The sequence below is a fragment of the Podarcis gaigeae genome, assembly GCF_964106915.1.
Source record: "Podarcis gaigeae genome assembly, chromosome: 10".
Taxonomy (NCBI): Eukaryota; Metazoa; Chordata; class Lepidosauria; order Squamata; family Lacertidae; genus Podarcis; species Podarcis gaigeae.
The window spans coordinates 33,880,663-33,897,968 of NC_139686.1; the positions used below are offsets into that span (position 1 = coordinate 33,880,663).

At 39.5% G+C, this 17,306-nt stretch overlaps 1 protein-coding gene across 5 annotated transcripts in view; it reads right to left on the bottom strand.

Moving 5' to 3' along the window:
• Positions 1-962: 962 nt before the first annotated feature.
• The window catches only part of ANO4 (anoctamin 4), a 137,146-nt gene continuing 120,802 nt past the window's right edge, over positions 963-17,306 (bottom strand). For all 5 annotated transcript variants that reach the window (XM_083698576.1, XM_083698579.1, XM_083698577.1 and 2 more), the window contains 10 exons: positions 17,137-17,248; positions 15,745-15,802; positions 13,856-13,953; positions 11,634-11,776; positions 10,344-10,496; positions 9,061-9,208; positions 6,433-6,552; positions 5,163-5,268; positions 2,636-2,836; positions 963-1,597 (listed from right to left, as the gene is read on the bottom strand). In XM_083698576.1, the coding sequence (XP_083554702.1) occupies positions 2,645-2,836; positions 5,163-5,268; positions 6,433-6,552; positions 9,061-9,208; positions 10,344-10,496; positions 11,634-11,776; positions 13,856-13,953; positions 15,745-15,802; positions 17,137-17,248 (1,130 nt within the window). In that variant the 3' untranslated portion in view covers positions 963-1,597; positions 2,636-2,644. The remainder of the gene's footprint in view (positions 1,598-2,635; positions 2,837-5,162; positions 5,269-6,432; positions 6,553-9,060; positions 9,209-10,343; positions 10,497-11,633; positions 11,777-13,855; positions 13,954-15,744; positions 15,803-17,136; positions 17,249-17,306) is intronic.

Here is a 17,306-nt window from a genome sequence, read left to right on the forward strand (position 1 = left end):
ATTATAATCTGGATGGATTGCATTGCCTAAGCTATGCATTGTACACATGACTTTCAACATCACCTTTGTTGGCTTAATCTATTTTGGCATCTTTTCTGATGCTTCTAGGCTCCCTGCTTTGCTTTCAAAGCTGAAGCAATTCAGGCAGTACCAGAGCAGAGCGTATCCCAGGCCTTTGTAGCTAGCAGAAGTCAGCCACTCCATCTCCACAGCTCTCCCTCACTAGTCAGACAGCTCTTGAACAATCCTGACAGTCTGGGCAGCAGTGGGTTCTTAGGAGCAGAGGCCAAGTATTGCTCAATAATGACTCTACACTGTTACTAACAAGCCTCCCACTCCTCCACTTCACGGTGTCCACAGCTTGTTTCCTTAAAATATAGCCCCCCATATAAATGACTGTTGGAACCACTAAGATCAGGCATAGGCAAACTCGGCCCTCCAGATGTTTTGGGACTACAACTCCCATCATCCCTGACCACAGGTCCTGTTAGCTAGGGATGATGGGAGTATTAGTCCCAAAACATCTGGAGGGCCGAGTTTGCCTATGCCTGACTTAGATCCTCAGAGGAAACCCTATTGGTGGCACTATATCTTACAGATTGCTATAGGGTCATGTGACCTGGAAGGTTGCATTTTACATGGTTGCCCCTGTGGTCTGGAACACACTTCCTTCTGTGATTTTCTCTGCAAGAGAAAAACCAGGAAGATTTTGACTGGGAGAGTATTCCAGAACCATGGCAGCACTGCAAGGCTCCTGTAACTTGTGCTCACTCACCAAATATCTTGAAATTGCACCAAGAGGAAGGTCTTCGACGATCTTAATTCTCAAGCAGGCCTATATGGGAGCAAACAGTCTCAAAGGTGATGTGATCCATCAGATAATCAAATTTAAAAAGACATATGGCATATTAAATATTGAATAACTTAAGATTTTTAAAATAATTTTTGAAGACACAAAAAGCAAGAATTTTATCCATAATTTATTTTTAAAGCTTATCACATTATTGAAGCATTAAACATGGCTTTATGTTGATGGTATATTTTAAGTGTGAAAATTTGACATTCTTAACCATAGGGCTTTTTTGTTTTTTGTTTTGCTATTTACAATAAACAATCTCTATATACTTTATATATATTATACATATGTATGATATATAATATCTTCCCTAAAAAAAAAAATGAAAACAGAGCTACCAGATATGTAATCAGTGTGTCTGATATACATGGTACTTTAATAGGAGATGTTATAATAGCCATTGCTAAAGTACCCAGATTTTTTATGTCTATTTACTATTGGAAGTGTTGAAAAAGTGACAAGGAACATAATGCAAAAGAGTAGCAAACAGGCTGAAAAATAGTCCACGGTATAGAAGTTTCTTGATTTTAAAAACTGGAGTTGCATGCTTGTTTAGAATGGCATACGAGTAGCAATCATATGCAGACTGCAAGATGATTTCACAGTAAAACTCCTTGACATGTTTTGTCCTGTTTGCTATGTCAGATTGTGGCATGCATTGAGGTTGCATCTTTTGTTCATTCTCTTGAAGGTAATGTTCTCGTGGAACTGTAGTAAGCAAATGGAATATAGGTATCCTACCTGCAAGTGTAAGCAGCAGCAGCAACAACAAAAAATAGTATCCGGTCAGGAAAAGAGGAGACACAATTCATGTATGCAACCAAATAGCAAGGATATTGCATTATGTACAAACAAGTTGTGAGATTAAGCAAATGTGAATCTCTAACTGGATTCAAGGCCACAATTTTTGTCTTTGGGGGACTGTAATTGGATTGCATGTATTTTAATCTGATGAAGGACAAAAGGGGAAACTTGTTGCTTAGAAAGAGGACTCGTTATCAAACAATATGTCTCACTGTGAACAGTGGCAGCAACACATTATGCTGATCCTTCAGACTGAGATTTATGTAAGCTCAAAAACACACAGTAATACAGTAAAAGGTAATTTTTGCTGGGCCAATAGAACAAATTATTTTATTTCTTCAATTTATATACCACCCTTCTTCATCTGTAGGTCACAGGGTGGTTCAGAACACAAAAGTACATAATAATAAAAAGAACAAACAAAAATAAATTGCATTTTATTAAGCCAATGCAAAGATGTTTTCAGAAAACTTACCTTACAATCTATTCCTGTGTTTTATTGAACAAAACCTACATACCACTCTGAGAGTTTTTAATCACCAGGAAACCATACAAAAGGAGTAAACTGATGCTAGAAGTACCACAGGATGGACCTTGCATAACATAATGCAACAAAATTTGTATTGTTGGTTACCTGAGTTATAATGGGAGGCTTTAACTCTCTTATTTCTCACCTTGCCTCCTATAGTTAAACTATTAGGCTTATGTTGGTTATGTTGAGCATTACTAGAATGGTAAAAAATATGCAACACAATTTTTTAACCCGGTGGCTGACTGGTAACACACTGCGAGCCAGAGGTTATCCACCCCAAGTAATAGGATAGGCTAGCTATATTTTCAGACTTATTATGTTCAAGCCCACAAAACAGTTAGGTACCTAAACTCTTGATTGTATTAAAGATTAGAGAGTTTCTCAAATTATCAGGGCAATTTTTTTCACACTGTTGAACTGACGTATCATTTAGAAATGCTCACCCAGCTTAGTTACGGCCACTCGTTGTGATAAGATTTCCCATTTTTCTTCCTTTCCTTCCGTTCCTTCTGTAGACGCTCCAGTTCTGCTTCATACATCATTTCCTGGATCAGATACTTTTCCCTTCTCATACGATCCCTCAGATCTTTAGGAAGATCTGGGATTAAATAGGAAATCAAGTGTTTTATACAAAACACCAGGTGCTGTAGAAAACAAACAAACGTGTGTAAATTAAGCATAAAAGTTCAACAAGATATGGAATACTTTTAAATAAATACGCCTAGCTAAGAAAAATCTGTACAAATGCAGTCTTTGCAATTGCACCTCTATTTATGCATTCACGTTTTGGTCCATCTCTTAGGAGCACAGGAAACTGCCAAGTCTGACCACCAGCCCATCTGAGCTCAGTATTGTCAACATTACCTGGAAACAATTGGGACTGGCCCGTTTGCTAGGAAAGCATAGGCTTTTTCGCTGAGATATATAACACATCCCAATACTTTTTTTTCATATTTCCATTTTTACTTCCAACAATTCTGTTGAGCATAAGAATGATTAATACCGATAAAAAACACAACCTGTACTGTTTCTTTTTCATACAGTACAGTAAGCCTGTAACTTGTAATCACAACCTTACATGGGCTGGAGGAAATAAATGAATGTGGAGCCACAGTTCTTTGCTCTCAGTTTATTTATATTTTTCCCCACCAGTGCACCCAGCAGGTATTCCTCACTTACCAGGCTTTGGTAAGGAAGTGTGAGGGCTCTGACAGTGTCCCACAGCCCTTGTGCCACCTTCCCAAAGCAGGGTAAGGTAAAGTGAAGTGCTGGGCTTTGGGAAGGAGGCATGAGGGATCTGGGATGCTGCCAGAGCCCTCTCACTGCCTTACCAAAGCTGAGTAATGGAGGCACCTGACTTTGGAAAGCAGGTGGAAGAGCTCTGGGACACTGCTGAAGGAATTACTGGGTCCCAGACTGGGGGCTCTTCATTGGGACCACTCTGAGGAGTGAGCAGAAAGTTTAACCATGAGCTCAGGCTCAGATGTCGTGGTAAGCCAGACCCTTGGCAACAACAGACCCTTGGAGGAAAAACAAGATGGGGGATGAGCAAACAGGCAGTAAGGACCCTGGTTGCCTCTTGGGCTACAGTGGCAGAGTTGCTGACCATATTAAAATCCAGGGCTACACCTTGGTAACCAACCAGGGCTTTTTTCAACAGGAACTCAGCATCTCTCAGGTGGGCACCATTGCCATTATAAGAGAACAAGGGAGGCGTTCATGGTGAGTTCCAGCACCCTTTTTTCTAGAAAAATTAACCTGGTGACCACTGTGCCTGAGCCATAGGAGAACTGCCTCTTAATGGAGGCAAGCTGGAAGATTTCAGTAAACTGCCTAAATAATTTAATAAGAAAAACTCTGGGGCTAATGGTGTCTCATATCCACTTTGAGGGTTTTTTCCTGCAATCAAGCAGTATGATTTTATGACATAAGTAGAATAAATAAAAAATATCCTACAATTTTTACTATTTAAGGTTGTTTTTATAGTATCTCTTCAAAAAGACATCCTCACCATATGCAACCATAATTCCCAATTTCCCTCCCACCACCAGCATTTCAAGCATCTATTTGGATAATCTTTGCTGTTACATACTGTCTGTTGCATAGCAGTTTTCTTTTATATTTATCTTCAAAGCAAACTTGTATGTCTCCCCACAGATAGTCTTATGTCTCACCCCCACTTAATCATGAATTATTTTACTTGTTCTGATTAAGTATCGTATTTAAGAAGCAATTTCCAAATCTTTGACAGTTAATGGTCCTTATGATTTATCAGTAGTTTTTCAAATTATGTTAATTCTCTTTAAACTAGGATTGCCTCTTAATATTTATTTATAACTGAATTTATCTGAAAATATTCACAGCACGGTGGACTTTGCTGGTTTAAATAGTCTTTAATTTGTAATAATTCAGTCATGCCCCCACATTTTGGATTGCTGGAGTTTTCATTTCATTCACAATAAAAATAATTATGTTGCAACAGCTTATTTGACAAAACTAGTCATAAACAGCATACTAACAATATGGGGAAATAGAAGTACAATATTTGATTAAATGCAAAATGGCATTAATTACTAATTATTCTTTTACCAAGAATTATACAATCCACTGACTACAAACATTTTAACAAGTTTCTGCCTAAGCACATAATACTAATTCTAAACCGAATATCCAGAATGCTAAGAAAAAGAGGATAATCATTATTTGATTTTCCTTCCCTTCTCTGACAGTAAGAAAAGGGTGTTTTTAAAAATGAAGCATTTAGGTTACCTCACAAATTCAAAAACTGGGACTTGACCCTGAAACTGACCAGCATGCTATGTGCAATAAATCCTATGTTGTGCTGAGATCTGTTGCACAGAATCAACTAGGAGATCATTCTTTTTTCCTCATCAATAGTATGATAATTGATTTCAAAACCTAACATAAAGTTTGGAAGTCTGCAAAATTTGTTTTAGTCCTAAAACTTACCTCGAATACAATAATAAAAGCCAACCGTGCAGCTAAGACATGCCAAAACTGTAGCGTATAGCCGTAGGGCACTGGAGCATGAGGGGGGTCACGATAGTCTCTGTACCTAAGAACAAAACAAAACAGGAAGTTAGCCTTGTCCATCTCAGTGCAATGAATGCCAGGCCATAAATGCAAGAGCATTCTGCCCTAGGTCTGTTGGCATTGGCATCTGAGCAGGCAACGTGAAAACAAAATGGTGGACTAGGTGGGCCTTTGGCTTCATCCAGCCAGGCTCTTCTTATTTTCTTACATAAAAAATAAGACTTCAATAGACAGGCAAAGAAGTGCCAACCCTGCACATCTGAAGGAGTTCAATCTATGCATGAGGCTCCTCTAGGGCTACAGTTGTCTTTTTCACTCCACTTCTGCCCTCTTCAGCACACAGTGCTCTGGTTCTATACCACCAATTGAGGGAGAGAAAAGAAGCAGATAGACAGTGAGGATCTGGAAGCAGAACTGCTTCTGGACCCAGGATCCTGTTCTGAGGACTGCTGTCTGTCACCATAAATTTGTCAGGTTGCAGTGTCTGTTGAAACCATGTCCTCCTCCTACATATCTGAGTAAGGAAACTTAGCAACAGTGCAAAATAAACTATGTTTAATCTACATGAACACAAACAACCCCGTTTTCCAATATCTTTGTCTAGACAACTATTGAAGTGCAAAAAAGCAGCAACAAATAGCAATAGGATAAAAGATCTCATAGAATCTTTCAACTTTGCATATAATAACTGAGCAAGATAAATGGCCATGCTCTTTCAATTCCTTCCTCCCTTCCTCCCCCACCACCCAGATTCTGTTTCCTCACCTCCTCCATTGTTTTCTGGGCTTAATGTCAGAAGAGACAGTAGCTGTTAGTGCTGTGCTGTATTTTCACAGGCTGAGAAATTATAGGGGCTACAATCCCTGCCTTCAAAATTTAAAGCCAGAAAGTGGAGAATACAGTGGTGGGACAGGTCTATAGCCATCTCAGGAATTCATGGAAGAAGAATTTAACTGCAGACTTCCTGATTCATAGCTCAAGCTCCTGGGCAGCTGTGAATGGTGCAGTGGGGTGGTAGCACTTTCCTGACCCCCCCCCCCCGTCGGTGGGTTCCTGCTGCTTACCTGGAGGGAAAGTGGAGTGGAGGGCGGGAGCTCCTACGATTCACTAGCTATACTGATACTAATAATGCCAACAGAATAGAGATTAATATTCACATGGCAGTAGTTCGCATATATTTCTTTACCTGCAATATTTTAATGGCGTGCCGGAGAACTCACTTCCATTTGATGATGGTTCTGAACGATGTTCAAAATCGTACACTAGAAAAACTGATAAACTTGCATTAACGTAGCCAACCATACACCTGGGAAACAAGAATTTTTCTATTTAGTACATTCAGTCTTTTAACTTTAGGCTTGTTTCAAAACATGGCATGTTGATGGGGGCGGGGGCAAGGAACACTTCCATCTGTGAGCCAAACATATTAGAAACAAGAGTTAATAAAATCAACATTCCAGCCAAGTGTGACTGATGATCACTTATGGATCAGTATTACTAACACTTATAACAGTTCTGCAAGCAAAGCGCAACCACCAACTTTGGGGAATAAAAACTCTACTGAAGTTCTGAAATATTTATATTTTATATTTCTTTCAGCAAAAGAATGCCACAGTAAATTATACTTTGTCCTATCTTGGTCCTGAGTCAGCTCCGAGAAGACTTGCATATTCCCACTTTAAAGGCAAGCTGGCATGAACAGAACAGGCTGAAAACCCTTACACAGTACATTTCTAAATTTCTCTCTCTCTCTATTTTGTTGTGCTGGCAAAAGAAAGGAGACAGGAAAAAGCAAACCTTCAAATGCCCTGCAGTGATACACAACTTTAGGAAGCCTGACAACTCAGAAATCAGACCAAACTCATTATGGAAACAGAGCATTTATTTCTTCTCCAACATGTACCAAAGTGCCAAATCCTTGACAAACTAATGAGTTAGTAGCGCTGTCAATCACAAGTTATAACTTTAACTGTTCATTTTCTGCCACTATGACAAAACTACAATGACGTCCAAAATATAGCAAAAATATAACATCAACAAATTCATTACTGTGCACGAAAAAATGAAAATGTAATACATCTGAATGCTTAATGGAAGTTACCCTTTGTGAAACATGGTTTAGCTCACTAGGTTAAGGTGTTAAGGCATCCAGGAGGAACACAGTTCCCAGCACATAACACCAATGAAACGAAGGGTAAACTTTTGAAATAGAAAAATAGCAACAGCATCAGTACTATGTCTTTCTGTCTTATTATACACCACACTATGGAAGCTTCAGTCACCTCAGTTTGCATTAAAATTATCATGGGATGGCTAAAACTTGCAGTAGTAGACCCTAAACATATGTTCTGGAAAAACTACAGCAAATGGCAGGAGACTCTCTTTCCATTCCTCAAAGAGAGCTTCTGGGAGTAATATCTTATTGTTATATTTATTGTTTCCCACAAAATATCAAACAACAAATCCTTTGGTAATTGGCTGATTTTGTTTCCTATTACTCTTTGGCTTGCTTCCACTATTATCTTCCAAAATTGATGGATAATTTAGCAGGACCACCAGTTATGTAGAAAATCTGCATTGAGAGCATTACACACTACCAAGATTTTTGTACTTTGCAGAACTTATAATAGTATTGGTACAAAACTTTGTATTGCTGTAGTTTTCCCCTATTTATTGCCGCATTAGGCAAAAGGACTTTTTTTTTATCTCGTTCCTTATGTTCTTTGAAGCCAAACAGGAGTACAAAAGGCTGGATGAACTTTCAAGTGATGCTCGTGGAAGGCACTAAGTTATGGAGATCTGGGCGCAATCCATACTGAAATCCCTTATGTTTTTGAGGCATCGCAGTACTGACATTTTTCACCAATGCAATTGCCACTCAAGAGGCACACTATATGGAACACACTGCTGAATCTCATTTGCTTATAATGCATTCTGTGCTACATGCCACCACAAAGGGTAATAAATACGTGGGAGGATCTTTATCACAAAACTCTATGGCAACCATCACTGCAGTTAGTTGTAACTGCGGTGCTTGAAAGTTCAGTCTTAAAAACAACAACTCAGGTACATGCTTGTGTTAATCCAAGTTAATAGAGAGACCACCCTCTGAATTACTTTGCACAAGGGTGAATAAGAAACTGCAAACACACACCCCTCAGATAAGACAATTTTTTTTTTCTTCCAGTAGCACCTTAAAGACCAACTAACTTAGTTGGTCTTTAAGGTGCTACTGGAAGAAAAAAATTTTTTGTTTTGACTATGGCAGACCAACACGGCTACCTATCTGTAACTGACCTTCAGATAAGGATGTGGATGTGGGTAGGCCACAATTGCATTTCCCCTCCCCATGAATAGTACAAGTTGCATGGGAAAGGCTATTTAAGTTAAGCATAGGTGCCTACTAAAAAGCAGCATTAAAAAAAAAGCCATCCAGTTGTTGGAGCCTAAAACTTCCTTTCCATAGGTCCACTCCCATCCAGCTGATGGGATAGAGAGAGAAGATGATGATGAAGGATGCCGAGCAAGTTCTGTAGGATCAAAGTCTCTCCCACTTTTAACAAAAGCAGCACACAATGGGTTTGACTGGAAATCCACAGCAAAAGAGTGATGCAATAGGTAGAAAGGTGGTTACAAAAATCATTTAAAAAAAAATAGCCTGAGAAGTCATGGAATCAAGAAGTTATTATTACAGGTTGGGGGCATGTACTGTGTGCCTCCTGAGCAAGCAAGAAGCAACAGCATCACACAAAAAATACTCGTGAAGATTGGGCCTGGGATGAACTTACTTCATGTTTCTATAATTAAAACTTACTTTTGTCCAGCCTCCCCTTGACCTGCGCATGGTCCATATTTGTAAGCGTAAACAAGCCGAGGGATGAAATCCGAAGTTACAGCAATAACAAATGCATTTGTGATAACTGAAAGAATTCCTATGCCTTCCAAAATTCCATACCAGATTCCTGTGTAATAAAGAAAATGCTGTGTTAGTTCCAGGAACAACAGAAGAAATATCATTTCAAATGCAAATACAGTTGCAACTTATTAGTACAAATGCCATATAATGTTGGTTCTAAATTTGCAAGGCATCTGTCTTTTAGTGCGGCGGCAGCTATGCTTTGAAACTCTCTGCCTATTGACATTAAGCTGGCGATCTTGCTATATTGTTTTAAATACCCACTGAAAGCTTTTTTTTTAAAAAAACTTTAACGAGGTTTATAGGCCACTTAATCATAAAACTCTCCAAAGAAATAACATAAATAAAAATATTTACTACTTAATAAGCACATAGGAAGCTGATTTATACCAAATCAGATCACTTATCCATCTAACTCAGTATTATCAACACCAGGGGTCACCAGCCTTTTTGGACTATAGGGAACATTTTGAATTTTGAGAGAGTGTAATGGGCAGCCCATACCATAGCAAAATGGTGTGTGGCAAAACACAAAATGGCCATTCTGCATAGGGCTTTGTCACACCAGTATCATGAACCTAGCATGGTAGCTACCATATTTTTCCATACATAAGATGAGGTTCTTTTATTTTAAAATTATGCTTAAAATTGGTGGGCATCTTATACATGGATAGTGGAGAGGTGGGACAGGCGATTGGTGGCTGCCGCGAGCAGGAGATTGTCAGCTATGTTTTTGTTGGTGATTGGTGGGTTTGGCAAGGTCCACTGGCTATTTGCTGCTGTAGTATTAGGGTGGGTGATTGCCGCTTGCTAACAATTGGTTGGTCCATCACTGTGCATGTGATTGGCTGTTTTGGTCCCGTGGGTGAGCTATTTTTGGCAATTCCCCCCCCCCCCAGTTAAACAAGTCTGGGCAATCCACCCCCGAAAAAAGCTCAGCAACTGTGGGCAATCTCCCCCCCCCCAAAGCTCTTTATGCAGTGGTGTAACATGATGGTGATAGTCTACCCTAAAGAGCATTCAAGTCTCAACATTTTGCACTAGATGCAGATTCTGGGGCAACCTTAGGGGCAGCCCCACAGAGGGAGCATTACAGCAGTCCAACCTAGAGAACAACTGAATGTATGAGCAGATTGTGGCATTGAGCAGACACTTGAAATTCATAATGGTAAACAGCTTACCTATATCTTTGGCTCTAGAAGCTAATGGCCGCCTCCACTGTGTAACAAATTTGTATGCATCAAGCCGGATTTCAATAATATTGTTAAGTAAGGCCAGAAGTGGAGCAAGTGGAAAAGCTGCCACAAAGATGGTTGTGAATCCAAACTGAAGAACTGTGAAAGGGTGAGAATGAGGGACACACTCAGCCTTATGCTAGAAAACAACCCAAAATTAGAGTGCTGACTTTGGATATATCTGCACCATTGATCCATCTTAACTTGTCCCTTGTTATCAAAATTTTCGGTATATTTGTTCTTGAGCTTTAATGAGCATGAGAGGCAAATGGAAGACCTGGGTTCCCACTATGCTTTTTGTATGGTAAATTTACTTGTTTTTTAACCCATGACTTCATTGAGTAAGGAGAAGCACAGGCGATGGCTAACCAGAAGCCCTCCAAATGTTGTTAGATTCTAACTCCTAAACAGCCCCAGCCAGCATGACCAATGGTCAACGACAATGGGACTTGTAGTCCAACGAAGTCTGGAAGGCCACAGGTTAGTGACTCTGGTGTTGTGCCTACTGTTTCAAGTAGTTGATTTAAGTGTTTAAATACCCCTGCCAGCTGCACTCCAACTTACGACTCAAAATTTCAAGCTAGATCCAAAACACATTGCAAGGCCTTGAGTGTGGGAGATAATTAAAACAAGAATTGTTTTACTCCACTGCAGCACCTTGTGCCGTATTGTTGACTCCATATGGAAGTGAACAATCCATTCCCAGAATTGGATGATTGTCCTAAAGTAATAGACTGCAACTCAATGCTCTCCATATATTTTGGACAACCAACTCCCACCAGTCCCAGTCAGCATGGACAATGGTCAGGTACGATGGGAGCTGTAGTCCACAACATATAGAGGGCACCTGGTTGGGGAAGGCTGTCCTAAGCTATATTTGTTCTAGTCTAAGGCAATAATAATTTTATAGACTAAATGCAGTAATGCTCCAGATTGTTATACTAAAATAATACATTCTTGTTGTTTGGAAGTAGTGGAATGAAGCATGATATACAGTGGTACCTCGGTTTAAGAACAGTCCTGTTTATGAACTATTCTGTATAAGAACTCCGCAAAACTGGAAGTAGTGTCCCAGTTTGCGAACTTTACCTCGGTCTAAGAACGGAATCTGAATAGTGGAAGGGCACCGGCGGCAGGAGGCCTCATTAGGGAAACGGAACAGATTAAGTTCATAAACCGAGGTACCACTGTATAAATGACCGTGATGAAGCAATTTACACATAGAGTTCTTCATACTCATTTCTAGATATTCATCGAAGAGTCCATATGCATTCATAGGCTGAAGGTTGTAGTCTTTCTCCCACTGTGGGAAGCTTGCTTTTCGCAGTGAACCGTGCTCCTGTCGCAATCTTCTTCTGGTCCACCAGTTCTGAATTAACCTGCATATGTAGGAGGGAAATGCCATTTTTTCTAATCAACTGATTTCAACATTGTCATCTGCCTCTCCTCCACCATGCCATACTTGTGTTTGCAGAACAGGACAGTTAGTGGGTCCACTCTACTCGTGTTAGTCCATATACCAGATATCCTGCTCATGGGGTATCTGCACACTATGTAGATCAATAAGGTTATATAAGGAGAGGATGAAAAATGCTGGAAGGTCTGCAGGCATTCAGGTGCCATGAGTAACTCATAAATATCAGGCACAAAGTCTGTTATGTGACAACCTTCAGGTTCCACAATAGCCATTAAAAAAAATAAGTGGGGTTCGAGTCAGACCAGTCCAAATGCAATTTTGACCTTTGTCTCTGGTTTTAACCTTTAAAGCCCTATACGGCCTAGGACCCTTGTACCTACGGGACCACCTCTCCTGGTATGCCCCACGGAGGAACTTACAATCTTCAAACAAAAACATCTTGGAGATCCCAGGCCACAGAGAGGTTAGGCTGGCCTCAACCAGAGCCAGGGCTTTTTCGGCTGCGGCTCCAACCTGGTGGAACGCTCTGTCACAAGAGACAAGGGCCCTGCAGGACTTGACATCTTTCCGCAGGGCCTGCAAGACAGAGCTGTTCCACCAAGCCTTTGGCCAGGGCACAGCCTGATTTCCTCCTTTGCCAATCTTCACAAAACTCTAGCCCAATGGTTGCCATCAATTTGATTTGAATTAATCTTATAATTAAATGATTTTAGAATGTTGTATTATTTTATTGTTGTTAGCTGCCCTGAGCCCGGCTTCGGCTGGGGAGGGTGGGATATAAATAAAATTATTATTATTATTATTATTATTATTATTATTATTATTATTAAAATAGATTGAACAGCAAAGTAAGTTAGAACTCTTAGGAAATGTTACAAATTAACACACTAAGCAATTCATGACATAGACATGTTTTTGTGATGCACAGCTGATTGTTTAGATTAACAGCCTTTGTTGAACACAAACCAATGTTGTTACCTCCAGATAATATAAAAGGAAGAAAGAGAATACACACACGTTTTAGTTTGATTGATTGGTTTGTGTAACTCCCATTGCAAAGGACAGAGCTAATTGTCTGAACTAATCAGAAGAGGAAGCGTGTTCAGATGTGTGGAGTTCCTTTAAAAAGGGTGTATTTGTGAGGACTGAATGTTCAGTATTAGTGGAAGCAGAGATAAGTAGGGAAGCTAATAACTACAGTACATGTTGTCTGCTAACAAGGGAACCAAGTGCTGATGCAATAGGTACAACTCAGGACATTATACAGGAAGCCATAAAAGATTTATAAGTTGCTCTGTGCAACATACACAGCTGCCCTTACTTGGAAATAAATCCCACTGAAAATCCCACTGACATCCTTCTTAAGTATACAGGGCGAAGACTGGGCTGTCAGTCTCCAAGCCAAAAGCATGGTTTCTAAAGCATAGATGTATAAATCAGCTTACATATTTTAACAGGATTTTAAATGAAGCACTACTAGGTCCTACTACTTCTAAAATCAGCAGTATTGATTTAGTGATGTAAAATATTTCAATCCATTTTCTATATAAGGAGTTTTGAGCTATTCAATTATTTGTCATTTTGATGTTGGGTATTATTTATACCATTATGTTTCAACATGTGTATGTTTTAATCAGTTAATTACAACATATTTCATTTTATTGTATAAAACACAGGTGAATGGGTTCTATCTGCTCTTCTCAGAGCACTTTCCCTCCTATCTCTGTTTTTGAAGGGGGGTGGGAAGAATGAGTTTTATAGTACTATATAAATAATCTGCTTGCAAAACCATAGATAACAAGTCAAACCTATCTAGCTACCTATCTATCAAGCTTCTCTTTCAGATACTCCTTTTGTAAGGTCAAATCTCTCACAGAATAGTCCTGCTACATTGACCTTATCCAAAGTAGAATGGCTATCAGACAAATACACGAATGAATAAGGTGCATCACATAAAAGATATGTGCCAATCATGGTTTAGCACCCCATCAGTTAAAAACAAGGATTTTTAAAAATAAAATAAAATCCCACAGTTACTTACGGGTAGCCTAGTTCCATGAAGTTGTTCCAAGTCTGCTTTAGCACCATTATAATACCCATTTGCATACAGAGATCTATAAGGCATCCACTAGGGTGGCACTGTAGGGGGAGGAGGGAGGGGGCAAGGGAGCAAATAATGGGGCGTCAAAGAGTAAAAATAGCTTGCATATTAAATTTATATTACAAAACATGTTCAAAGTTCAGTGACAATGTAATCCTATACATGGTTACTCAGAAGTAATTCCTATAACAGCCGCAGGGAACCTCCAATCCGCAGGCCTAATTAGGCGCAGCAGGCCTTGTCATTTGGCCCATGAGGCCATTTTGGTCAAGCCATGTCCATTGGCCGACACCGAATGTCACATTTGGAAGGTCAGGCTGAAAGGGATTTCACACGTGTAGGCACATATCACATCCACACCTTATATTTAAAGTGTGTGGCTTCTCCCAAAGAACCCCCAATGTCCATTAAGGGCCCTGGAAATTGTGGCTCTGTGAGGAGTAAACTACAGTTGTCAGGATTCTTTGGAGGAAGCCATGTGTTTTATATTGTCTGGTGTGGATATGACCATATCTGTGCTGTAGCTAATGGCTGGTTCAAATATTCAGTTGCTGAACAGTTACATTTCTTCCATACAACCATTCATAGAAGCCAACTCCTGGGGGCCATGGGGGCAATAAAATAATTGAGGGGGCTGAGCTGCCCCTGAAGTTGATGGGCATTCCCATTCAAATGGTGTGTGTGCACTGCATCATGTGATCGATTATGCAGGGCGGGGCTTACCTGTGACCCCACAGTATTTTATTCAAGTTGGCACCCCTGTCATCATTATCACCTTACTTGTCATGAGAACATTCCAATCACCCTCAATTTTACAAAAAAGCACCTCAGATAAATGGTGATATCTATTACAGTTGCTTATGGTGGTCTCCCACCATCTGGAAGCCCCCAAGGGTACACTGCTGTTGATACCACTCCCCTAGGCCCCCTCTTCTGCTGCTCTGATAAGCCAGTGTCCTCCTACTTCTGCAGCATGTTATCCATGGCCCCCATGAAATAAACATGGGGGTGAACTACACAAGAGGCCCACTACCAAGTGCCCCCACAACCTGGAGTCCTGAATCTCTGTGTGAGGTTCATAATATGCAGATTCGGTGCTTTCAGATAGGTATTTCTTTGGTGGGATTAGTGCATGCATGTTTTCCATGGTCCACGCAACATCATCAGAATAAGAACGCCCACCAGTACTTAATCCAGATGTACCCTTTCCTTGGAAAAGTGGATAAGTAAAAGCAAGCAAAAAATAAAATAAAAAACCCAACCAAACAAAAAACCTGTTGTCTGCTTATGGCACCTCAACGACCTCTTTACAATCTAAGCACCCACTGCCACTTCTTTTTGAGGTGTTAAGTTTTGATGAGGGACATGACTTTAGAAGTGTTGGCACTTTCAAAGGAATGTCTCCCCTTGTGACAAGTGATATGGTAGAGTCATGTGAGAGGACAGGAGCACCCCAGCAAATGAACATTTTAACTGGTTCTAGAAAGGAAGAACAAAATGTAGTAGGGTCCCACTTCTAGCAAAAGCCATGATGTCATCCTTTAAATTGCTGTTGTTGTTCAGATAGGGATTTTTAAAACCCTCAAAATATTCACAAGGTTCAGTTGAAAAGAAGCAACAAGGTGATTTGTCTGTTAGATACACCAGTTTTAATTTATTTTATATAACATTCCATTTCCATTTTTAATTATAAAATTATGTAATATATTATATTCAATCACATATATTCTAGACATTCCTATTTTCCAGAGTGAATCATTTAGCTGCCATAGGATAGTATTTGACCCTAGTTAGTACAACTGTACAATATGCCTCAATACGCCACTTACCTCTTCTAGTCTCCATCTGTTTATCAGCCTCAAGTAGGCACCAGGGTGACCTGTAAATCTTCAACATAAGAGAAACCATCATCCCTTTTGTGTTAGATTTCTGATCACAACAGGAAAAGACCAAACACAATCATTCCAGCTATATTTTTCTAGGGGAAATGACATTAAATATGCATTTAAATAGCATTTCTAAATATGCATTTAAATTAAATTATGTCTGAATATATGAAAGTCATTATTGATAGTCAGCATAGAGAGGTTATCACTCTGAGCAAATGTTTACCCACAGTTCCTTTCTGGAACTTCAGCATTAAAATGCTTTGTACCTAGCTGGAAAACCAGGATGTGCAGTTCATCATGAACAACTCCTGTACAAGTGGTAAGTGTGGATATCAGCTATTCTACAAAGATCATTCATTACAAACTAGGTTGCCTAGAAAACTTTCCTGATAGATTGTAGCTGTACTGGAATGCTGATATTCTTGCTTGCCCTGAGCTTTTATATAATAATGGTTTCACAGCTTGAATGAAAAATAAATTTAAAATGCAACTTCTAGAGGAAGTTTCAGCCCTGCTGCATAAATGCTTTGCAACAGGTGCAAATTTTCCATCCAACTTCCCTCAAGTAAATGATAAATCTTAGTTTTCAGGTGTTTGTAATGTACATTTCACATTAACACTCATTATCAGGTTCCATTAACAGGTGTCATTGATGTAATAGACAGCTGAGAGTAAAAATGGAAAGTCTAAAGGCACTTAACATCTTGTACCCAGCAGCACAGGGCATACAGAAAAGTACATTAGGCAAACCGTATGTAAACTATGAGAATTCTCTTTCTTATCCTCTCCCCCTCCTCTCTCAACTCAATCATGCCAGTCTGCAACTCATTTTGTGCTTTACTGAGTGGGGCAAGGGGTTGTTTTTATTTTGTTATATTTTATTGATTGTGGTGTTTCTGTTTATATTTTATACTGTAATCCATCCTGGGATCATAAATTGGTATGATAGGCAGGGTAAAATTAGGTTCAATGTGTTTACTCCAAGTATGAAGATAACCCTTTAAATTTTAACCACTTTTTTTAATTAACCTGGACAGCAGCAGAATTTGATAGGAAAATATTATAGGTATTATTTATGGTATATTTAACACAGGAGTCACCAATGTGGTGCCCTGCAGATATTGTGGGACCCTCATTGCCAACAGTCCCAGCCAACTTGGCTAATGGTATGAAATGATGTGAGCTTTAAGTCCAACAATATCTGGAAAGTACCATGTTGACAACCTCTGCTTTAGCACTTAAAATTATCAGCAATATCATCTTTCCACTCCATCTCCCTTGATAGTTTTCTACAGCTTCCCAGGCAGGCACAATGCACATTATTAACCTTACCTTCCAAGAAAGAACGCTATATAAAAAGTAGAGCTGTTCAGATTGACAAACTGAAAAAGGAACATTTTCAAAGTGAAGCTGTTCTCCCACTCAGATTCAGTCCGAGGTTGCTCTGTGAAAAAGGGAGAGCAGATTTTAAAAACATGTAGTCAGATTTAATTGTCTGATAA